Raw genomic sequence first — 24,929 nt, 5'->3', positions numbered from 1 at the left:
GGGTTTTCTACGGTAACTCAAATGTTCTGAAATTAGCAGTGATGGCTGCACAACTTCATGACTACAGTAAAAACCAGTAAGTTTGTACATTTTAAAAAGGCGAATGTTAGGGTATGTGATTGTATCTCAAAAAAAATTTTTCTAATGGATTAAAAACCAAGAAAAAAAATACATAGCAATACTTTCTTTCTTGGGTTACAGGCTCATCTTGAAAGTCTGCCCCATGTCATACTTACCCTTGGGATCCAAGATAAGGGAGCCTCTACCATCTGAAACACTTGGCAGACAAAAGAAAACAGAAAATTGGAGAGCTGATCTTTAAGAGCTTCAGATCTTTGGGTACACACTTCACCATACACACCTCACTTTATTTCACAATTCACAGGCCAAAGTCAGTTACTTGGCTAAGTCTAATTTCAATGGAACATAGACATATACTCTTTCCATGCATTCAAAAGTAAGAGAAATGCAAACATTTGGTCAATAGTAATATGATCAGCATATTTACTTAATGAGTACTTAACTAGTTCGAGATTACAATAGGCCAAAAGAAACCAACACTAGTACATCGGGATTCTGGCTCTCAAACAGTTCACAATGCTGCAAAGATGGCATCCTAAACAAGTGCCAAAGTGCTAAACTAAGGACAACAGTAGTAACACAAAGGGCTACAGAAGCAAGGAAGAGAAAGTGACTCATTAAAAGCATGCCAGAACACTGAAGTTAAAAGCTCAGCAAACCCTAACTAAGACAAGGAGAATGCCCCCTTTGCAGAAAGAGGGGAGTTGACCCTCAAACAACATGGTCAGTTTGAACTACATGGGTCCACTTATTCATGGATTTTTTTTCATACAGTATGGTATGTAAATATATTTTCTCTTTATGATTTTCTTAACATATTCTTTTCTCTAGCTTACTTTATTGTAAGAATACAGTATATAACACATGCAACATACAAAATCTGTGTTAATCGACTGTTTCTGTTGTAAGGCTTCCATCAACAGTAGGCTATTAGTAAAGTTTCGGAGGAGTGAAAAGTTACACTCTGATTTTGAACTACATGGGGGTTGGTGCCCCAAGCCCCCGCATTGTTCAAAGGTCAACTATACTGGCAAAAGAAACCAAATGAGAAAATACATAAATATGAAAACACACAGCCTGTTTAAATCTTAATAGCAAAATAATGTTAGATTATCTTGCTGAGTTCAGTGTGAAGAGCCCTGAAATCCTTGCTTAGGAGTATGGTCTTTTGCTCATTAGCTAAATAGAGATTCAAAGGTTAAGAAAACAGAGGATGTGAGGGGGTGCCTGGGTGGCTCAGGTCAGGTCATGATCTTAGGTCGTGGAATGGAGCCCTTATATCAGGCTCCCTGTCAGTGACTCTGCTTGAGATTCTCTCTCCCTCTCCTTCTTCCCCTCCCTCCTCAAATAAATAAATCTTTTAAAAAAATGATGTAAGTCTGAAAAAAAAAAAACAAAATGAACTGAGGCAAGGTGCACAGTCAAGGTACAAACTAGAAACCTTTCTCTATTTTTCAGCTCAGTACCAATGAGGACCTAAACTAGGCATGTGGCATGGGATAAATTTGAGATTCTTTTTAAGGGGGAAAATTATCAAGACTTGTGATTCCTTTCCAATCTCTATCCTATTACTCATCACATTCCAGTGTATTAAAATGATCATTATACCTTTCTCCTAAGCAGAATAAACTCACATCTTAATTATCGCTGCAGCCTAAGCATCTAGCACATGTGCTCGCACATGGACATTGTGTTTGCTGACCTGAACATTCTCAAACCACTGTCATCCTCCTTCTCTACACCTCAAGTCCCCTTTAGCAACAGCCAACATTTCTATGGAAACCAAATCGATCTCTCAATCCTCTCACCCTGCCTCTCTTCCAACTGGCCATGGTTTTAGCTACATACTGTTTCTCTGATCCCTGCAATGTATCCTAGAAACTTCTTTCTCCTTTCTCATTACCACCAAGTCCACAATTTCTCATCCAAGATTCCTGGGGCCAGATATGTGCCATAATTCAGAACTTTTCTGATTTAGAAGGTAATCTAGAGACTGGGAATATCAATGCATTGGTATTTCTAGGAGAAAATATAAAACACATCAAAATACCTGGAAAAGAAATATATGAATGCTCCCCTCAAGTTCCTCACGGGTTTAGACCAAGTTTTACTACCATGTGAGTTTTGACACCAAACCTACAAAAAGAAAAATCCATTTGCAAAACTTTTTTTTGGAATTGCAGATAAAGAACCACAGACCTGTAATTCACCTCGTCTACTGCAACCACTATTTTCCTACATCTCATTCCTTCCTATTCCAACCCATCTTGTAGTCTCTCGTATTTCACATCAATCTTTCTAAGAAACAACTCCTGGCATTCAAGGGTTTCTACAATTTAGCTCCAACCTGCCTTTTTTCAGCCTTATCTCCTCCCAATCTCTCTCAAATGTCACACTCTATCTTCACAGGACCACTCCTTACTACCCAAGCCTATCCAAAAACTGCCTTTACTTATGAAGTGCCCTCAGCCTAAATAGACTCCTCCCCAAACATCTACCCATTCTTCATAGCATTTCATTTTTTAAAATTTATTCATGAAAGACAGAGAGAGAGAGGTAGAGACATAGGCAGAGGGAAAAGCAGGCTCCCCATGGGGAGTCTGATGCAGGACTTGATCCCAGGACCCCAGGATCACACTTTGAGCCAAAGGCAGACACTCAACCACTGAGTCACACCCAGGTGCCCCCTCATGGTGTTTTTTTGTTTGTTTGTTTGTTTGTTTTTTTAAGATTTTATTTATTTATTCATGGGAGACACAGAGAGAGAAAGAGACACAGACACAGGCAAAGGGAGAAGCAGGCTCCATGCAGGGAGCCGGACATGGAACTCAATCCCGGGTCTCCAGGATCACACTCTAGGCCAAAGGCAACGCTAATCCACTGGGCCACCGGGGCTACCCAGGCGTTTCACTTTTAATGCCACTTCTTCTTTATTCCTCCATCTGGCTGTGATTATTACACCTTTTCTCAGACAGGGCACTTTTCTTATTGTGCTTTGTACCACCATTCCTTGAATACTTATCATTCCAAAGGCCTACTAGCAAAGATTGTGACCTAATTCTTTGAGTTTCCTTTGCATTCGTTTTCTAATTTCTCTTTTTTTTTTTTTTTTTTTTATGATAGTCACACAGAGAGAGAGAGAGAGGCAGAGACACAGGCAGAAAGAGAAGCAGGCTCCATGCACTGGGAGCCTGACGTGGGATTCGATCCCGGGTCTCCAGGATCACGCCCTGGGCCAAAGGCAGGCGCCAAACCGCTGTGCCACCCAGGGATCCCCCCGTTTTCTAATTTCTTGAGATAAATGCTACTAATGTCATTGATGCACTAACTTCTCATTATGATTGTGGACTTGTCCGTTCTTTGCACCTGTAATTTTTGTGGCTGTATTATTGGGTGCATACACATTTAGAAATGTTAACTTCCAGGAACTGGAACTTTTTATAAAAAGTTTTCTTTATATCCAATAATACCTCTTGCTCTGAATCTACTACTTTTTTTTTTTTTTTTTTTTTAATCAATGTAGTTATATCATCTTTCTTTCTGGCTAATGTCTGTACATCTTCCATCATTTATTGGCAATCCTTCTGCCTAAAATTATCTAAGTACACTGCCTCATATTAGCAGCACTGAATAAGGTTGCACAATTTCATTCAGTTTGATAATCTGCTTACTTCTTTCAGTACAGTAGTCTTTGACATTTCACATAATTGATATATGAAGCTTAAATTTATTATCTTACTATTCGTTTTCTATGTTTCCCATCTGTTCTCTGTACCTTATTTTTTCTTGACTTTATTATTTTATAAATTATTCCATTTTCTCCATTATCCTATTAATTACATTTTCTTTTATCATTCTTTTAGTGGTTGCCCTAAAATTATAGACTGCATCCCTGTTCTATCAGTCTAAACTAAATTAGTACTTTTACCTCTTCCTATACAATCTAAGGACCTTAGGACATTTTAAATCCATTTACTCCCTTCCATCTTATATCCAATTATCATGTGTTTTGATTATATGTATTTTATGCCCTATAAGACATTATCATTATTATTCTACACCTGCATATGTATCTTCTCCATTGTTCTTCATTCCTACCTGATTCTCCCAAGTTTTCATCTAGGAACACCTTCTTTCTATCTGAAGAATAGTCTTAATTTCTTTAAGGTGAGAGACTACTGGTGATGGATTCTCTCAATTCTTATCTAAAAATATATTTTACCATTTCTCTTACTTTTATGCTCATCTCCTAATATGACTAGTTATTTCTTTTTTTTTTTTTAAGATTTATTTATTTATGATAGACATAGAGACAGAGAGAGGCAGAGACACAGGAGGAGGGAGAAGCAGGCCCATGCTGGGAGCCCGACGTGGGACTCGATCCCGGGACTCCAGGATCGTGCCCTGGGCCAAAGGCAGATGCCAAACTGTTGAGCCACCCAGGGATCCCCTGACTAGTTATTTCTGATTGAAGGCCAGATATTGTTTATGAAAAATCAGACAACGAATTTGATGCCTAGGATAATGTTATCTTTCTCTGGAGACAATTTACTTTTGCTTCTGGTAAGCAACTAGAAGTACCAGTAAATCCAGACCATTTTAATGCAGTCAGGAATCAGGCTCCGGGGACAATGGTCTATAACTTATTATTCTTACTACTCCTGGGATGTGATCCTTCAGGTTTAATGGACCCTAAACTCTCAATTTTGATCATCCTATTCCCATAAGCCCATCAAAACGCTATTAAATTGCTCAGCCTATTAGCCTCTTTTTCCAGAATAAACAGGTGCTCCTTGTGGAGAAATGGTTCAAATGCTAGACTGCCCTCTCTGGGTTTCCTTCTTCTCAGATCCTGGTCCTTTAATTCTTTGCTTTTTATAGCAACCTTAATCATTTTTAAAATCATTAATCAGTAGGAGGGTTAGTCCAAATTATCTAGTCTTACCAATCACATATCTGCTGCTATACCTAATAGAGTTCCTTGCACACCTGAATGGAAGGCACTGGCTACATCAGGTTTCCCTCTAGTAGCCCCTGCAATAAATCAACCAGCTCAGTTCTTTATACTAACTACAAAATCAACTGTGACTGAGAAAGGCAATAGGGAGTATTTAAGGTTTTTGAACAAGAAAGTATGCCCATCAAATTAGTGTTTTTAGTTTACTCAGCCAAAAACAAAGAGTGGAGAAAAACAAACCAATTAGGAGATTACTGCAGACACGTGCCAATAATGATGTGAAGAAGGAAAAGAGACAGAGGTAAGTGAAACAACAGTGTTCTATCAACCTTAACAATTACCTGGGAACAAGAGGTAAAGGAGAAAAAAGGAGTCAAAGATAAACATGAAATCTCAAGTCTAAGAGTGAAAATGACTTGGGTGAAGAGGAATTCAGAGTTAGACATAAATATGAAGTATCCACAAGAAGAAATCCAAGTTGAAATTTCAATAGACATTTAGAGACCCTGGTCTGAGCCCTTACCAGAAGCATGATGATTGCTAAAAATTTCAACAGAATTTTCCAAAAACTAACAATATTATTCACTAAACTAGGAAACCAGTCATCTATTTCCATTCACTGGTATGTTAAAAAAAATCAGGACTGGCAATGAACGTCTGAGGCTTTGGAGACGTGAAAAAAGGAAAATATATTAACAGAGAATTTATCACATTTAAAGAAAAAGAGAAGTGCAAGGGACAGGGTCGGGGAAGAATGGTTTAAAAAAAACACTAAGGCAAAATACACTGCTTACAGTTCAAACAATCTAATCTGGTAACAGATTTTTTAAAAAGTATAGATTTACATACAACATAATAGTAAGAAGAATTCTAAGTGGGGTTAGCTATTTAAGTGATTTTAGTAACTTAATAAACTTAATAACAAAAAAGCTTTTTAAAGTTACTGAGGTGGGGATGCCTGGGTGGCTTAGCAGGTGGGCGCCTGCCTTTGGTTCAGGGCCTGATCACAGGAGCTAGGATCGAGTCCCACATTGGGCTCCCTGTGAGGAGCCTGCTTCTCCCTTTGCCTGTGTCTCTGCCTCTCAACTCTGTGTCTCTTGTGAATAAATAAATGAATCTTTAAAAAAATAAGAAAAATAAAGTTACTAAGGTGGAAAAGTCATTGTTTCTTTTAAAATGAAAGAAACAGGGATCCCTGGGTGGCGCAGCGGTTTGGCGTCTGCCTTTGGCCCAGGGCGCGATCCTGGAGACCCGGGATCAAATCCCACATCGGGCTCCCTGCATGGAGCCTGCTTCTCCCTCTGCCTATGTCTCTGCCTCTCTCTCTCTCTCTCTGTGTGACTATCATGAATAAATAAATAAAATCTTTTAAAAAAATAAATAAATAAAATAAAATAAAATGAAAGAAACAAAATTTTTATGAGGTGGCATGTTAGATTACACTCTTACACAAGAACATTTAGATTTAACAAATTAAAATCTTTTGAAATCTCTGAAAATAGTATTATCAAGCTCTTAAGTCAATAACTGGAGAATATGGAACATTATTTCATATACTCTTCACTCAGTCTCACCAACAGGATATGCCTTTTGATGGAGATGAATAAATCACTCTGACATGTAAACTATACAAACCAGCAGCTATTTTAAGATGTCCTTGAAAGATAAAGGCCCATGCCCTGAAGGTCCAACTTATTGATTATCAACACCAGCACTACATTTCTGATTATCTGCCAAATGCGACTCATCCCACTCTTGTTTTAGCTCATAACAACAGTATTTTGTTTCTAAAATCAGAGCAGCAAACAAAACATTCCAACCAAAATACAACTTTTCTGGCTAATGGATCCCATTCTGTTCCATATGAAAAGTGCTCTTAAGGTCTCTATAAAAGTAGAGATCATGTGAAGATTATGCCACATATTTGTGACACTGAATAAATTAATAAATCGAATTAACTGAACTCTAAATAAATAAAATGCCCAAATGCCTAGAGAACATAAAGATTAGTAATCCTGTGAAGCTAATTATGCTACTCTTTCCGTGGTAAAGGTCAAATTTAGTTGCTGAGCAATTTACTCAACAATCATTTGCTGAGCTGTAATGGTGCCAGACATGAAGCATAAAAAGACACACATGACAGAGTCCCTGCGTTCAATGGAGGACCTGTAAGGTGGCCAGACATGTATGCAGACCTGTATACAACACAATCACTGCTAACAGGGTTGTTACTGCCAAGATGCTATAAGTCCATGAAAGAAGAAATTCCAATGGTCTGTTTTGTTTTGAGGACAGCACGAGGACTCCAGAACACTCCACGTAGGTGGACGCTAATGAGTTTAAGTCTGGGAAAACAACAGAGGATTGGCCAAGCAGGAAGTAGGAGACAAAGTATCTCAGAACTCTGCTTAAAGAAACCAGATATTTCAGTAAAGCCATTTCATTTCAGTGTTGAGAAAATTTATAAGAATATTAGCATGTTTAATCAAAAGGCACACAGCAGCTGCATAGCAGAATTAAGATGAAAACCAAGGTCCCCATGTTTTTATCCACTTCACTAGGCCATTTAACAATGGTCAGACTTTATAATCTTACAAAAGATACCATTCTGAAGTAAGATTTTTTTTTATAGCCCATATTGCTAAATTCTAAGTAGAACATGTGTTGATTCTAAAAATCAACTAAATTCCCTGGTTTTACATCATAGGTTACCTTTACATTTATCAGGATAGTTTCCAAAATACTAACATCAAAAGAGAGAGCACTCTTATGTTTTAGTTTTTAATAAAAATTCCTACTGTGTAATGTAAAAACTATTTACTCTTATAATATAGCTGTATTAGCAAGGATATGGGAAAATAGGCACTTCACTGATAAATACATAACTGGTTGGAATGCTACTTTGGTACTACTTTTGCGAACTACGATATGGTCAGATGTAGTCAATGCTGCAACATTGTTAGTAAGTAATAGCCAAAGACTAGAAGGAATGTAAATATTCCTCAATCAAAAAACAGTTAAATAAATGAAGGTACATCAATAAAGAAAGGTGCAACAGAACAATCAGACATTCATGATAAAGAATAAAGGAACTCTAGGCACAATGACAGGGCTCATTCTCCAAAATATCCAAAACTTACTCTCTGAACCTCAGTGACTCCAAAGTACTAGTACCCCAGACAGCCCAGCTGGGCAAATTACAAGTTACCTTCATTACTGACAACTGGGCAAACAAACTCATGGCAAAAATGTAGCCAAGGGGCCTTCCAAAACTATCAGTTAGACTGAGCTATCACTGATAACACCATATTATAGTGTCCCTCGCAAAATATTTTAAAACAACATTCTAACTGTAAGAATGAAAAGAGGTCTTACAGTGCTTAGTAAAACTAAATACGAGAAAAATTCACCCAAAAACTCTAATATGATAAATTAATTTAGCAAATCACAATTCTGTTGGTCAAATTCATGATCTAATAAGAAATCAGAGCCCAAAAGTATAATAAACAGTATAAAATTTCCAATTCACATTTCATAGATACAAATAAGACAAGTTACATATTTTGTCCTGATAATTTTTTTTTTAATTTTTTTTTATTTATGATAGTCACACACAGAGAGAGAGAGAGAGAGAGAGAGAGAGAGGCAGAGACATAGGCAGAGGGAGAAACAGGCTCCATGCACCGGGAGCCTGACGTGGGATTCGATCCCGGGTCTCCAGGATTGCGCCCTGGGCCAAAGGCAGGCGCTAAACCGCTGCGCCACCCAGGGATCCCTGTCCTGATAATTTGAAGCAAAATGATTTGCTTTCTGTTTTAGAAGATTATTTAGTATTACTTCAATAATACCAAGTCAGTGTTCATAAAACAACCCTTTTTGAGGATACTGAGTTCCTTGTTGATCTAAGGAAAGCTCTGATACTCCCTAAACCCCAAAGCCCACCTAATATTTGATGTTAAAAAACATGATCACATTCAGATTTCTACTAGAAAAATTTTATTCAAACAAGCAGTAAATTATTTATGGTAAACATGTGATATACATTTCATTCAAAAGGTATTTAATGCCTCATATGTATCAGATACTAGGCTAGGTACTAACAACACAGTAACAAAGAAGTCAGACATGTTTCTTGCCCTCTCAGAAAATACTGGGGACAGAGGGAGGTACAGACACAGCTAAATAAGAAATTATAATACACAAACGAACTACAATAATATACGAGGTGTTACAGAGGCACAGATAAATGGTCAGCCAAAATTGTAAATTCACACTGACCAAAAAAATAAGAGGGCAGAGAAAAACAAAGAATGTTTTAGGCGGTGAAGTTAACATGGTAAAAGCCAAGAAGTGAGAGAGAGTGCTAAATAACTGTTCAAGGAGCTGAAATAAATTCAGTATGCAGGAGCAGAGACGTAATATAAGAGGTCACAGAAATAAGCGGGAATCAGATCATGAAAGGCTTCCTAAAGCATATTAAAAAGTTTAAACTTCAATCTAAGAGAAAAAAGATAATCAGATTATGCTTTAGAAACAGCCACTTTGACAGAAATGTAGAATAAGCAAGAGACGTGAAGACCAGAGGCAGAGCAACCAGCGAGGATTAGCATTTCAGTAAAACACGAGAGGATGGATGGTAGCCTGGACTGCCAGTGGCAAGTGAACAGAAGCAGACAAGAGCCAAGGGAGAAATGAGGAGCAAATAAGATTCGGTAATGAACTGGATGTGAGAAATAAGGGCAAAGGGAGAGGCAAGAATTAGTAAGCAAATTAACTCAAAGCTATAATGCACAGATCTTGGGTTTCAATTACAACTTAAATACAAGCCTAGGTACTAAATATATTTGTTAAATGAGCAAAGACTGCGTATTTAAGTGGAAAAAAGATTAATAAAACAGTTTACACTCTAACAATAGGAAAAGTATACTTTTGGCTATGATAAACATAGCTCTCACTATATTTTTTTTTTCCTCTCACTATAATTTAAAAAAAAAAAAAAAAAGCTGCATTAGTATAACAACTGTTTCGGGTAAACAAGACCAAGATACCTCAGAGCACAAGGTAAGTGAGGAACAATATCCAAGGCCAAAGCAGGCCCCAACAGTTGCTAGAAACTGGGTATTTCAGAATTGCTGGAACACTTCCTAAGTGTGATATGGACCCTGGTCATCTATTGCTGAATGACTTTTCTACACAACATATTATTTCTACACCAGAACTAAAATATTATCTGGCCCTGGCATAAAGACAGTCCCAGATCTTCAAGCACTGGAAATTTTACCAAGGCAGGGAGGGGCAGGGAGCAGAAGCCAAGTGCTTCCTTAAACAGAATGTTTCTACAGCTTGCCCCATCCAGATTTTACAGCTGGGATGATGTTCATCTAAAGAGGGCTTATCAACAAAATGCTGACTTCAACTGTTTTTATATTAGCAAATATCAGAAACTAGCAGGCAAACACCACTTTCCACAGAGAATACCAAAAAATGTTACAATAAAAACTTAAAATATACATATGTTTACATTATAAAAGTCATCAAAATCTGAAGTTAGCAGAAATAACAAAGTTTTAAATAAAAGAAACATTGACATGGTAATAAATGGAATCAGTTAACATCTATTCAATTTAAAAAGCTCCACAATTTATTTCTAATTTTCTACCAATTTATTCTAAAGGATAGACAGTTTGGTCAATACTCATCTAGAAAATATTTATAAATTTATACTATAATCAAATTAACAAGCCTCCAAATATGTATTCTACAGACTAATTCCAAACAGTCCAAAAATCTCAAGGAAGCAAAAATCAGTAACAATCAGTTCTTTACCTGCAGCTCCTTGGAGACTCGCTCTAGGTGATTAGTTATCTTTTTAATCAGATCACTGTACATCTGTTCTGAGTGCTGCTGGCAGACACATTTATACACACAACTGTGGGGGGAAAACCAAAACAGAAAAACCAAGTTAACGGTGAAGCATTCAACCTAAGATGAATGCATACTTCGGATACACAGTCACGGGGCAAATAATTCAGGCCTAATAAAAGTAACCAATCACAACTTTTTAATCGAAAGAGAGAAAGAGAGCAAGGAAGTGTGGTTTTTTTCTGAGAGGAGGAGGAGCAGAGGGAGAGGATCTTAAGCAGACTCTGCATTGAGCAGGGAGCCCAACGTAGGGCTCAATCTCATGACCCTAAGATCATGACCTGAGCAGAAATTAAGAATTGAACACTTAACTGACTGAGCCACACAGGCACCCCGACCAATCACAACTTTTAAACAGAAATTTACCTTGCCCCAATCAGTGTTCAGATAAAAGAGCTACTACCACTATCTGCAAATCTTTCTGAGTACTGTGTTACACATTTTGGCAGTACTAGGTAATTTAGTATTGGGTGATAATCTGAAACTGGGACTATGATAACTACTTATAAACCAGTTTCACTCTCTCATTTCAATGCATGTCAAAATAAAGGAGAGAGAGTGATAATTCACACCAAGCTTCTAACTCATAAAAATTAGGTTTGTAATGTAACCTCTTTATGCATCACTTGTGTAGAACAACACAACTATCATCACCTCCTCCTCTGTGACTGCGCTGAACTCAGGTCCCACCCCAAGTCCTCACTGCTTCCACTTACAAGGACCTGGGAAACAAAGTAACCAAAGACAGAACTGTGTGTCAATAAACATCAACAAACTAAGCTAGGGTCTCTCTGTGAGATCAAAAAATACAGATTTTTACACCAGGTACTTGTCATTCTTTTTTGCTAACCTACAAAGTTTCTTCATTATGTATAGCAGGGGTAGCAGGCTGAGATGGGAGGAAGTCTAAGTGAGTTAGGGTTAACTCTACCTTGATTTGAAAGCCAATTCTGAAGCAGAAAGTATAAACCAAACCTCTAGCCTCTAAGTGTGAAATATACAAATAACCTACAAAGTCACCTTATGAATATTATATGTATATATACTGCCATATTTCAAGGTGTCATGAACCCTATTGTACCCTCTCAAACCCAGGTAAATGAAATCTTGACTTACCTGTATATCTGTTCATAGGATATGGGGATATAGTCACCAGGACTCTGAGTTAAAAGCTGATCTATGGCACCATCCAATTTTGGCCAGTATGTGCTCTTATAATCTTCAATAGTTATAACATTCATTACTAAAAGTAAAACATAAAATAAATATTACTATATACCACATGTAAAGTAAGCACAAATCACAGCAATTCTGTGCTCTCAAATTCCTTTCACTTAATCTAATTTGACACTCTATCACCTAAATACTACTAAATTACTAACCTATTTCAAAAAAATGAATACAGCAATCTTGTCAGGGATATTAAAGCAGCCATTAATTATGATGTAAAAAGGAATGACCATGGGTCCATCTTTAAAAATAAAAACAAAACAAGCAAGTATCATTGGTTTCCTTTTCCAGTTATCTGTTAACAGTGGCTGAGTCTCAAACACACACTCACCCTCCAAAATACATTGTCAATGATGTGACAAGATGGCCTATCCATGAGCCACAATAAAGTCCTAGGAAACTATGAACTCCAACAATCAATCTTCAGAGGCATCCCTGAACAAATTTACCTAACAATAGGACTATGGGGATTAAAGTCCAAATGCTACAGTAACAAAAGAAGTTGTCAGAAACTTGCAGGGATCTTTGGACCTCCAGTACTTCCTAGATACTACTACAGCTCTGACTCAGATTCCACCTATCTTACACTTGATAAGCCCAACAGAAAAAACATAAACGAACTGGAGACTTACAATGAGGCTTACCTCATTCCTACTGTCTGGCTCTTATTCCTTTAATCAAGGTTTCATAAAGCTTTATAACAGCTGGTCCTAACAATCCAGGGTGTCAGCTGCTTCACAACAATGAAATGCTAACGTTAAAAAGAGCTACTACCCCCGCCTCCCATGGATAAAAGAGCTATCCAAAGAACCTAAAATTTCAAGACATTTTTTTTTTAGATTTTACTTATTTATTCATGAGAGACACACAGAGAAAGAGAGAGAGAGAGAGAGGGGCAGAGACACAGGCAGAGGGAGAGGGAGAGGGAGAAGCAGGCTCCATGCAGGGAGCCCGTCGCGGGACCTGATCCCGGGACTCCAGGATCAGGCCTTGGGCCGAAGGCAGGCGCTAAACCGCTAAGCCACCCAGGGATCCCCCGTTAGTTTAAGATTTTATGTTTATTTAAGAGACAGGTGAGGGACAAGCAGACTCTGTGCTAAGCACACAGCCCAACGCCAGGCTTGATCCCACAACCCTGGTATCACACTCCACGCCAAAATCAGGAGTCTGAGGCTTGGGGCACTTCGGTGGCTCAGTGGTTGAATGTTTGCCCTTGGCTCAGGTTGTTATTCCGGGGGTCCTGGGATCAAGTCCCGCAGGGAGTCTGCTTCTCCCTCTGCCTATGTCTCAGCCTCTCTTTCTGTGTCTCTCATGAATAAATAAAATCTTTAAAAAACAAACAAACAAAAAAGGTCTGAGGCTTAACTGACTGAGCCACCCAGGCATCCAAAATACTCTGTGTCTTATGAAACACCACTATCTCAGGAGACAGGAGCTAACAACTACTACATCAGGTATTTTATCAAAAACTGGAAAACAAAGAGTTGATTTCCCCAAAAGTACATGGTTAATTACTGCCAGGAGTACCAGATAAAGAAAGCCTTATCTAGCACCTGTCCATCACATTACTGATTTCCAGATTCAGGTTCAAAATGTTTCTCACATGTATATGCCATCTCTGTCATTGTTGTTCAGTATTTTCTTTAAATCAATTCACTTTTTCTTGCTTAAATTTGTTCTAAAGGACACTTGAGGAATGAACTATTGATTCATACAACACAGAATAATCTTAAATGCTTTTCTGCCAACTGAAAGAATCAGACCACATATTATAAGATTATATTATATAAGACTACATATTATAAGATTCTCACTTATATGATACTAATAAAGTCAAAACTATAAAAAGGGAAAACAGACTGGAGGCTCTAAGGTAGGGAGGACTATCTACAAAGGGCAGCATGGGATGAACTCTTATGTAGAATCATCCTAGTGAACACAGCACTCCAGGCATTTGTCAAAACCAACATACCATAAAAACTTACTGTATGAATCTTAAAAAAAAAAAAAAAAAAATTTAACCAGGATGTACTAGTAAAGATGGAATGAAAATCTTGACAAATGAATTCCTACACTGAAAGGAATGAAGAAACAAATGTTTTGACTACGTATAAGGCTAAAAACCAAAGGAACTGTATATTCATGTGCAAAGAAAGACACACAAGGATGGAGACGGCCAGAGCACAGACAGCCTTAGAAGCAATTTTATTTTTTTTACTTTTTCAAAAATTTTATTTATTTATTCATGAGAAACAGAGGGAGAGAGAGAGAGAGGCACAGACACAGGCATAGGGAGAAGCAGGCTCCATGCAAGGAGCCCGACGCGGGACTTGTTCCTGGGTCTCCAGGATCACACCCTGGGCTGAAGTTGGCACTAAACCTCTGAGCCACCTGGGCGGCCCTTTAGAAGCACTTTTAAAGACTGGCTTTTACTCTGAGTAAGATGGGGACATCTGGAGGGTTTTAGATGAAGTGACGTGATCTGACTTAGGTTTTCTATGGCTCATCCAGCTGCTAAGGCATAACTGGGCAAAGTCAGGAGGTTGTGTGATGATGTAGGTTGAACCAGGTAGCAGCAGGGATGAGGAAAGTCAGATTTGGAATATATTTTAAAAGCTGAGCCAACCAGATTTGCTGATGGTTTACATGGAGGAAGTAACAGAAGGGTAAAGGATGACTCCAAAGTTTGTGGCCTGAGCACCAAAGGATGGGGCTGTTGTTCACCAGGACAAAGAGGACGAAAGAGAAGCTGAGCATACTTGAGAGGACAGCAGAAATTATTGGTGTCCCATCCATGCACTCTGTCCACAGAGGCCACTGTCAACACCAATGCGGTGTTGTCAGAGGTGCTCTGACTGAATGAAGGAGGGGCAGCTTGGAAGTTCTAAAGAATTAACCACCCTAGGCGGCTTCAATAACAACTACCAAGAATGGGTATATATTTGCCAGTATCTCCCTTTACTCTGGAGTATGACAAGGCTAAGGTGCCATGTCCTAGGCTGACTCCCAGAGCTCCCCACTGGGCTTACCCTCCTGTTGTCCACAGTGGTGACCTCTTTACTGGCTTCCTTACTTTTTCTGTCTCATGTCTCCACTCCCCTGCAGGTGCAGGGGAATCACCTCTTGTGCTTAAAACTATTTGTGCTTAAAAAAAGAGAGAAAAAAAAGCAATCTATCAAAAATAGAAAAGCAGTGTTGTTTTCCATTAAACAAAAGGTGATATAAAAATAAATACAGTGTTATTAAATTCTAGCCATGTCCTATTGCCTGCTAAAAGGAGCTTCTGAGCCTGGAGCTTGCTTTCTCTGTGAAAAATGGAGATGGACCAATGTTGAGAAGTGTTACACACTAGCTCCAAAATACCACTTTTCTGCTTTCTGAAGGACTCAAAGAAAACTGAAAACAAAAACTGGAAAGAACATCACTTTCTAACTATGGGATTCTAGGCTACTCAATCTCCAATCAATATATCACCTAAATCGTATCACATACCAGCTCTACACCAAAAATTGAAGCTTGAAGAAGGTAGGTGACATGCTCAAAAAGAAAACTTCAAGTACAGAAGCCAAGAATTAACATAATCTCATGGGCACTCTGAGTGCTGCATTCAATGACTCCACCCTTGGCCAAGGATGGGGAGTAATCCTACTTCTCAAGCATGGGCTTTACACTTCATGAGGACTTACATGAAATAAAAATAGGATTAGTGTTACAAAGTCAAAGATACAAAGGAGGAAGAAGAATCTAAAATGTAAAGTCCTGCAGCTGTAAGTACAGAACAGAGTCCCACTAAAGGAGGAGTCCCACTAAAGAAGTGGTAATTGCTGATGCCTCTCAGGTATCTTTCATGTGGTGTGGTTGTTTCTCTTTTTTATGTTCTGCTTTTAAGTATCTCTGAAAAGAGACTTTAACACCAAAATGAAAAAGATATGATCAGGGTAAAAATCTTAAAGCCTATTTCCACATCAAAAAAAGTCATATCTATTTCTACTCTACATTTCCATATAATATGTAATAAAAAATCTATTTCTACATAGATTTTGCTTGAAAAATAAATAAATAGGTAGCCAGTTCAGTTCACCTTAAATGCTAGCTGTAGTAGACTGAGTATTTGTATCCCTTCCCCAAAATTCATATGGTAAAATTTTAACCTCCTCTATGATGGTACTGAGTGGGGCCTTTGGGAGGTGATTAGGTTTTGGGAGTAAGGTCCTCACAAATGGAATTACTGCCTGCAGAGAGCTTCCTCACTCCCAACACCCTGTAAGGACAAGCAAGACTAGTCTACTATGAACCAGGACACAGGCCTTCACCAGATTTGAATTTGCCAGCACCTTCATCTTGGACTTCCCAACCTTCAGAACTGTGAAAAATAAGTTTCTGCTGTTTACAAGCCACTCAGTCTCTGATACGGTTATATAAGCTTGAATGGACGAGCTAATAACTTTCTTCTATGAAACCAGCCAATCTTCATCACAGTAGCAAAAGAATAGGAAAATAAAGATGTAGTTTGAAGAATGAACACCTGCTGGTATATATTCTTAGCCAAAGATTAGGAAGGTTTTTCATACCAATCTGCAGTCAGCACTTAAAATAACAGTCCAAAAAACTTTAAGGTATTTGTTATTTCCTTGCTAATCTCAACCCACCCCTGATTTAAAAATATATACAAATATATACAAAGCATGTATGTAAATGTGTGTGGTGTGTAGTCTTGAATTTTAAAACTAGTTCTTGTTAGAGAAATGTGTGTAGTCAATCACTTCCAACTCTGTCCACAAAAAAGTTCAGATTGACCAAAAGAAACACAAAGCATGGAAACGAAACAAAAATGAAATTATCACTAAATTACTAAATTGTATCTAGGTTAGATTTTCCAGCTTGAAAATAATGAACTGGGCAGCCCCGGTGGCTCGGCGGTTTAGCACCGCCTTCAGCCCAGGGCGTGATCCTGGAGACCCAGGATCGAGTCCCACATCAGGCTCCCTGCATGGAGCCTGCTTCTTCCTCTGCCTGCGTCTGTGCCTCTCTCTCTCTCTCTCTCTCTCTCTCTCTCTCTCTGTCTTTCTCTCTCTCACTTGCTGTGTCTCTCATGAATAAATAAAAATAAAATCTTAAAAAAAAATAATGAACTTCTTTTCAAACAGTTTAAAGAAGATATCATAAACTCAAAAGCCAACAAGGTCCAGACCAGGAACATAGATGAGTAAAGGAAGCCTCATGTAAAGATAAAAATAAAATGAGCACCTCGAAGAACTGAACAGTGTACTGCCCTCTGGAGAGAGTTAAGTTCAAACTACGTAAAAACCCTAGTGGCAGCCTCAAAACATCATACCACAAAACCTAAACCTAGTAACACAGAAGATAAGTTCATGCAGCCTAAAACTTCCTCAGAAAGTTGTTTAATTGACCTTTACTGTGATGAAATAAAGTTTAAAACACATGGAATAGCTGAAATCTAAGGTTCAGGGATTTATTAGCAGGTTACTAAGAAACCACTAAAAATATATAATTTATACCATGCAGGAGTAAATATGTTCATACTTTTTTATCTGAGTAATTTATTAAAACTTTACATTTATTACCAATCTCCCTCAAACGACACATACACCCCCTAGAGAAGAAACTTTCTGCTAGAGCCCCAACTCCAAACAGCATCTAGCTTATGATAAGTACTCAATAACATATGTCAATAACATATGTAAATTAATTTAATGAAAGTCAAAATAATGCTTACTATAAAAACAATTGGTGGCCTACCACTAGTCATTCTGAAATTAAAGCTTAAAGTATATTTTATTTCACACAGGCTGAAGCAAATCAAGGAAGCTCTCCTATTTCTTTTGAATTTCTTTGTTACTTGTTTATAAAAGGAAAATATATTCAGAAATTATATCAGGTATTATTTTTTTAAATAACTTTTCTTTTTTTATTTTAAAGATTTTGTTTATTCTGTATCTCTCAATACAGAAAGAGAGAGACAGAGACATAGGTAGAGGGAGAAGCAGGCTCCATGCAGGGAGCCTGATGTGGGACTTGATCCCGGTACTCCAGGATCATGGCCTGAGCCGAAGGCAGACACACCCAACCACTGAGCCACCCAGGCATCCCTATATTATTAATTTACAATTGGTGTACTGCAAAGACCTCTCATAACCTTGTATCAGTGGTTCTTAAAGTGTGAGGATACCCAGAACAGCATCAGTATCCCTTGGAAACTTGCTGTAAATGCCAAAAGCCAGGCCCTAACCCAAAACTACTAAATCAGAAACTTGGGGAGGAATGGGGAGTGACTCACAATACAGAAATCTGTTTACCAAGCCCTCCAGGTGATTCTTACACCTGCTCAAGTTTGAGAGCCACTGGACAGTCAGGGTCACAGGTGTGTTCTGTTCTCAATTGCCAGCACATGGTTAGTCTGTTCTGAACAACTTGGGAGTCAAATAAAGGTGTAAATGTATCAAAAATTTTAGGGATGCCTGGGTGGCTCAATGGTTGTCTGCCTTCAGTTCAGGGCATGATCCCAGGATCCAGATCTTATCCCTTATCGGGCTTCTTGCATGGAGCCTGCTTCTCCCTCTGCCTATGTCTCGGCCTCTCTGTCTCTCATGAATAAATAAATAAAATCTTTAAAAAAAAGAAAAATGTAAAAGAACAGCTAGGAACTGTTTTCATATCAGAGTCCTTAATGTTCTACTCTTCGACATCCCTTTTCTCCCCACCAAGAACACTGCCCTTATTCAGAATTGACTCCTAAAAAATACAGCAAAGGCAATTATGAATTATTAAGCCAAATTTAAGAGGCCAAACTATGTCTCAAATGCAATGACTTTAGATTAACTGTAATCAATTACAACTAGGTAAGATGAAAGAATGAACCAGGACAAAAAGCTCTAGGTTTCTATTTAACTTTGCCTAGTATTATGTGATCTCAGGAAAAAAAAAAAAATTATGACTTCTTGTTGCCGCAGCGTGTCCATCCATCTAACAATCTGGTAAGCTTATGTTGTCCAAAACATTACCACCTGGTACAATGATCTATTCTCTGCAGCACAAGGAGATGACTGAACTTTCAAGTAATGGACAGAGAGAAGCTGAAGGCCAAGAACAAAGCCTGGGCAATGAGAGGAAGCCTTTGGAATGAAGAAAAGGAATAGAGTAAAACAGGAGAATCAGAACAAGATAGTATATTCCAATACATACACAGAAACTGGAAAAAAAAAAATCCAATTATTTCTTTCTCTCCAAAGGAAATAACTCGATACTGACAAAAGAGATAGTAATACTTTGGTGTTTCTAAAAGAACTAGCAATTAAAAAAAAAAAGTATGGGATCCCTGGGTGGCGCAGCGGTTTAGCGCCTGCCTTTGGCCCAGGGCGCGATCCTGGAGACCCGGGATCGAATCCCACGTCGGGCTCCCGGTGCATGGAGCCTGCTTCTCCCTCTGCCTGTGTCTCTGCCTCTCTCTCTCTCTCTCTCTGTGACTATCATAAATAAATAAAAAATTAAAAAAAAAAAAAAAACCTTCATTAAAAAAAAAATAAAAATAAAATAAAATAAAAAGTAAACAGAACTAGTAATTAAAAAAAAAGTAAAAAAAAAAAAAAAAAAAAAAAAACAGGAATTACCAAATACTTTAAATATCCTTTTCTTTATTAGAAGGAGAAAAAAAAAAACTCACCCTACTACTCAGGTATATTTCAATTTGCCAATAAAGGAAGGGGGCTAATGTTAAGTCCTAATGAAGCAACTGTTTCTAAAGCAGGCAAAAAACCTTTTCAAAGTTGCGGATTTCAGGTATTTGTTTAGGAAGTTTCTAAGTCTTAGAGTTTGTGGTTTAAGTCAATTAAATACTATGGACAATATAAAATGTCTACTGAGATCATTAAGAAATCATTCCAGGTTAAAATGAAGTTACATTCACATAAACAATTAGATAACACTAATCTTATTCTTATTTCATGTAAGTCCTCATTAACTCATTGTTTACGGGTTCTGTTCTTCCCACTCCATCCTATCCTATCCTCCCCAAACGGAATACATTTTAGTCTACAAAAGGCTTGTTAACATACTAACTATATGAAACGATATCATCTGCTTTGCCTTACTTCAAATAACATGTTTCTATCCTCAAAACACTATAGAAGTTGTATAGGAAATACATTTTATTATTGTTTTTACTGCTTAAAAATCCACACATTTCTCAGTTTCACAAAATGTAATGGTACAAACATCCTTCATCACTATCTCAGAAAACCAGCTACAGTGGCCTAGAGCAAGACTGAAATCTACAGACCTTCAGGAAAGTTACTACACAACATTATTCTACAATTACATCACACCTGAGACTGTGACAGACTTCCTAAAATGAACAGGTTATGATAGTACATATGAAAACATCAAGGGCGGGCAGCCCTGGTGGCTCAGCGGTTTAGCGCCGCCTTCAGCCCAGGATGTGATCCTGGAGACCCGGATCGAGTCCCAGCATGGAGCCTGTTTCTCCCTCTGCTTGTGTCTCTGCCTCTCTCCCTCTCTCTGATGAATAAATAAATAAAATCTTTAAAAAAAAAAAAAAAGAAAAGAAAAGAAAACATCAAGGGCTATCATCTATTATAGTTCTAACCCCAAGTAATCCAAAATCTCCTAAATTCATATAGAAAGTATCTGCTCAACTGAATACATACTTGTGTAAATCATGCTAAGTGCAGGTCTACCATAGTTTTAAAAGTCTGTTGCTTTCTTACAAGATTTAAAGAAGTCAATCTGTCGGTGGCGTTAAAACCAGGAAAATTTAACTCTGAAGTAGTAGCAATAGCACAAGGCAGTTTGTGCTGACGTGGAAACACCAGTAAGCAAGTTAATCTTGCCCTGCAGGATCCTGAGAAGTACAGGGCCTGAAGACAGGATACAATGAATGTGGGTTAGAGGCAGAGAATAAGGGGTAGGGAAGGGAGAGGTGAAGACTGGTTGCAAATCTGTAGACAAAACAGTGATAAGAGAAGGATTAATCTGTGCAGAAACTTAAAGATACAAATCTGGGATTCCCCTTCAGATACATGGGGGGGGGGGGGGGGAGGAGGCACATGCACAAGCATATGTGTATGAAGCACAGGGCTGGTGGGTTAAGTAAGAGCCAAAAGTCAACATGAAAAATACTCAACATCTAATTCTGTTCCTCTCGTAAATTGTAGAATATCATGGACCAAGAGAAATGTACTTAACTTCCTGTTCCACTTAAACTAACCCAACCATTCTCCCAGAATGGAAGATCCTCCCCTAGAGAAAGTAAACAGTGCCAGAGAAGAGACATTCACATAATATGTGGCAGTTCCCCAACAAAACAGCAGCTCTGCATCTAACTAGCCAAAAGTGAAGGCCAATACTTATACTTGGTAAGGTCCCTTATAAACACAGAACTACCACAATTAGCCTTTTTCAGTTTTACATATGACTAGAAGGTATGGATCAAGATAATTAAGAAAAATTTTAAGACTTGAAAAAAAACCCTGTAATTACCATCCTTGGAGAGGCAGATAAAAATTAAAGACACTGCCATGAAAAAGAAGCAATCCAAATATTCTGAAAATAAAAATACAGCAGCTGTTAAAAAAAAAAAAAACAGAATATCAAGAAATTCTTCTAAAACATTAAGAGAATATAGCGATAATTGATAGAAGTCAAAAACAGGGGGGATCCCTGGGTGGCTCAGCGGTTTCGCGCCTGCCTTTGGCCCAGGGCGCAATCCTGGAGTCCCGGGATCAAGTCCCGCGTCGGGCTTCCGGCATGGAGCCAGTTTCTCCCTCTGCCTGTGTCTCTGCCTCTCTCTCTCTCTCTCATAAATAAATAAAAATAAATCTTAAAAAAAAAAAAAAAAGAAGTCAAAAACAGGAAATTCAACATCTAACTACCAATAGTTCTAGAAAAAATGTAAAGGGAGAAAAATATTGACATATTTTATGAGAAAACAGCCCAGAAACCTTTTCAAAGGGAAAAAAGGTCACATACAAAAGAACCAAAATTAAAATGGCACCTGAATTCTCCAGTGTAATACTACAAGCTTAAAGTCAATGAAGCAACACTTGAAAAATTCTGAGGAAAAGTTACTTTCAGTTAATAATTCTATACTCAAACTGTCAAGAGTGAAGGCAGAATTTTCAGACACAGAAGATGTGAAACTTTATTATATACACACATTTTCTCAGGAAGCTACAAGAACATATGTTCTACACACACACACACACACACACACACCCCTACCTATACCCATCCCAGATCTGTATCCTTCCTTTCACCCCCAAATTTTGTAGAATCTAGTCCCCAAATATTTCCAAAATCTGAAACATGATCTCTTCCAATGCTTTATTTGTTCAAGTCATCATCTCTTATCTAGACTACAATTACAACCCCCTAACTCATCTCAAGGCCCCTATTCACTCTGCTTTCTAATCTAAATTAACACAGTAAAACAAATTTTGCCAAGTTAACTCTCTGAATATCCTTCAGTGGCTCCTATCCTACAAAAGAAAATCCTACTTTAAATATTTCATGTCCCTCACTATCTAGACACCATTCTATTTAGATTTAATTTGCACCACTCCGTTCCAAAAATGTCAACTCTGGGTTTTAGGCACAGAATGCCTCCTTTGCAAAGGAAGTCTCTTTTAGCCAATCTCGCCTCCTCAAAAAAAAATTTTTTTAAAGATTTGTTTATTTATTTGAGAAAGAGAGAGAGAGTGTGTGTGTGTGTGTGTGAGAGAGAGAGAGAGAGAGAGAGAGAGAGAACAGGGAGGGGCAAAGGGAGAAAAAACCCTGCAGATTCCTCACGGAGCTGGATGCAGAGCCTGATCCCACCACCCAGAGATCGTAACAGGAGCTGAAACCAAGAGCCCAACGCCCAAACCACTGTGCCACCCAGAGGACCCTCTCTTGACAAACTTTGATTTTTTTAAAGATTCTTTTTCCTCTACCATGTATTTACATAACTTTACTACAGTGCTTAATTGTAACACATAATTATCTGTCATCTCCCACACTAAACTCTATCTCATCACTAGGGGTGAAAATATTACCCTGCTATACAGAAAATCCTAAATAAGCATTTGTTGAATAAAATGCCATTCAGATGGTCAGCACGAATGCGACTACAAATTATAGATCCATAACTCTATCTATAGAGATTAGCAGCCAAATGACTACACAAGTAGAAAGAAAAATGGAAGACCATTTTTTAGTAGTTGTCCTACTAAGACACACTATCAAACAGTAATGGTGTCTAACAGTTTACCATGTGATTACATATGGTCTACAGCTTACAGAGCTACAGTTTAAAGGGCAAGTAAGCAGCATTCAATTCCTTTAGGGATTTGGGACTGAGCCTTTTATAAGCATTACAATGCCTTTCTCTTAAAGCTTCACCAATGTCACTTTGTGCAATACATGTCAAAAAAAATGGCAAGACAAGATTCCCAATGAGACCCTGAAATTCAGCCCATCAATCAATATCGTAGTGCCACTTATTGCAGCACAATTCCACTAAGCCGGAAGGCAAGAAGATACCAAATTAACCACCACAGATGCTATAAACAATGCATATTTTAAGACCTGACTGCATTAACTGACATACTGTAAAAGGATCAACCCATCTGGAAACTGGCAGATGTAAAGGGCAGGATTTATCAAAATCAGTTAAGACTTTCACTTAATTCAAAAGCCAACTTTAATACATCTTTTAATCATTATTTAAAAAAAAACAATAATTTCACTAAATGCAATTTAAAATACTGTGAAGCTTTTGTTCATCTGAGGAAGAGAAACTTTTGATGCACTGGGTTAATAATTTTCCTGAGCCCCTGGCACCCATGCAGGATCCCTCCACCCTCCTTGTCTCTATCCACTCCTTGCCTATCACCCTCATAACCCAGTCCCACATGCATCCCCAACACATCATCACAGGGAACTATTCTATTCTATTTAGTACATTTGCAATACGAGCAGATGTAACACATGTTACATCTGAGCAAAAGCTTTAAAAACCATTTAGTGCTTCTGTCCACATTCTTCTGTCTGCCTCTGCCAAGGACAGGACCCAAAAAAGAGCTGCTCTAGTGAATGTGGACATGTGAAAAGCCACAGCTAACTGTCAGCCACAAATAAAACATGAGCAAGAAAAAAATCTGTGTTGTTCCATAAGCTCCTGAGATTGAGGCAGTGAGGGGTGTTATTATCATAAAAAGCTAACCAATGGAGAATGGAAAGCTGAACTAAATAATTACACTTCTCAAATCAGATTCCACCAGAGACACATTTGAGGGAAATTTGGAAGGCCAAAGTGAGGCAAAGGACGTATTATTGCTGCTGGTGATTCTGGCAAGTAAAGTTAGAGATATGAGAGTCTGTGACATCCAAATTCCAAGTTCTGGTATCTGGTGATCCGCTTCAGGGAGGAGAGAGGCAGCTATGATGACATAAAGATGGTTGTGGCGCAGCAGCGGTGGGAGCCTGGTCTCAGCTGAGGTGCAGAGGTCCCACTGACTCCTACACCTCCAACCTTTTTAACAATTTTGAAAGGACCTGATTTCCAGTATTAAGTCTCTTCTTGCTTTGGATATCAAGAGTGATTTCTTGCACTGAACTATAATCGATGAACTACTGGAGTAGTGAAGGACACATTCTCAAAAGCCAGGAAGCTGGCTTTGGTTTTCCAATCTAGTTGGATTTAACGGCAATGATGACAGTGCCA

General features: G+C 38.2%; 1 protein-coding gene across 4 annotated transcripts in view; it reads right to left on the bottom strand.

Moving 5' to 3' along the window:
- CACUL1 (CDK2 associated cullin domain 1) overlaps window positions 1–24,929 on the bottom strand; it is an 81,002-nt gene that overhangs the window by 36,095 nt on the left and 19,978 nt on the right. For all 4 annotated transcript variants that reach the window (XM_077877464.1, XM_077877462.1, XM_077877461.1 and 1 more), the window contains exons 2-3: window positions 12,077–12,203; window positions 10,865–10,967 (exon numbers count right to left, since the gene is read on the bottom strand). In XM_077877464.1, the coding sequence (XP_077733590.1) occupies window positions 10,865–10,967; window positions 12,077–12,203 (230 nt within the window). The remainder of the gene's footprint in view (window positions 1–10,864; window positions 10,968–12,076; window positions 12,204–24,929) is intronic.

The sequence above is a fragment of the Canis aureus genome, chromosome 29 (genome assembly GCF_053574225.1).
Source record: "Canis aureus isolate CA01 chromosome 29, VMU_Caureus_v.1.0, whole genome shotgun sequence".
NCBI lineage: Eukaryota > Metazoa > Chordata > Mammalia > Carnivora > Canidae > Canis > Canis aureus.
This window is presented reverse-complemented; position numbering and strand designations above follow the sequence as displayed.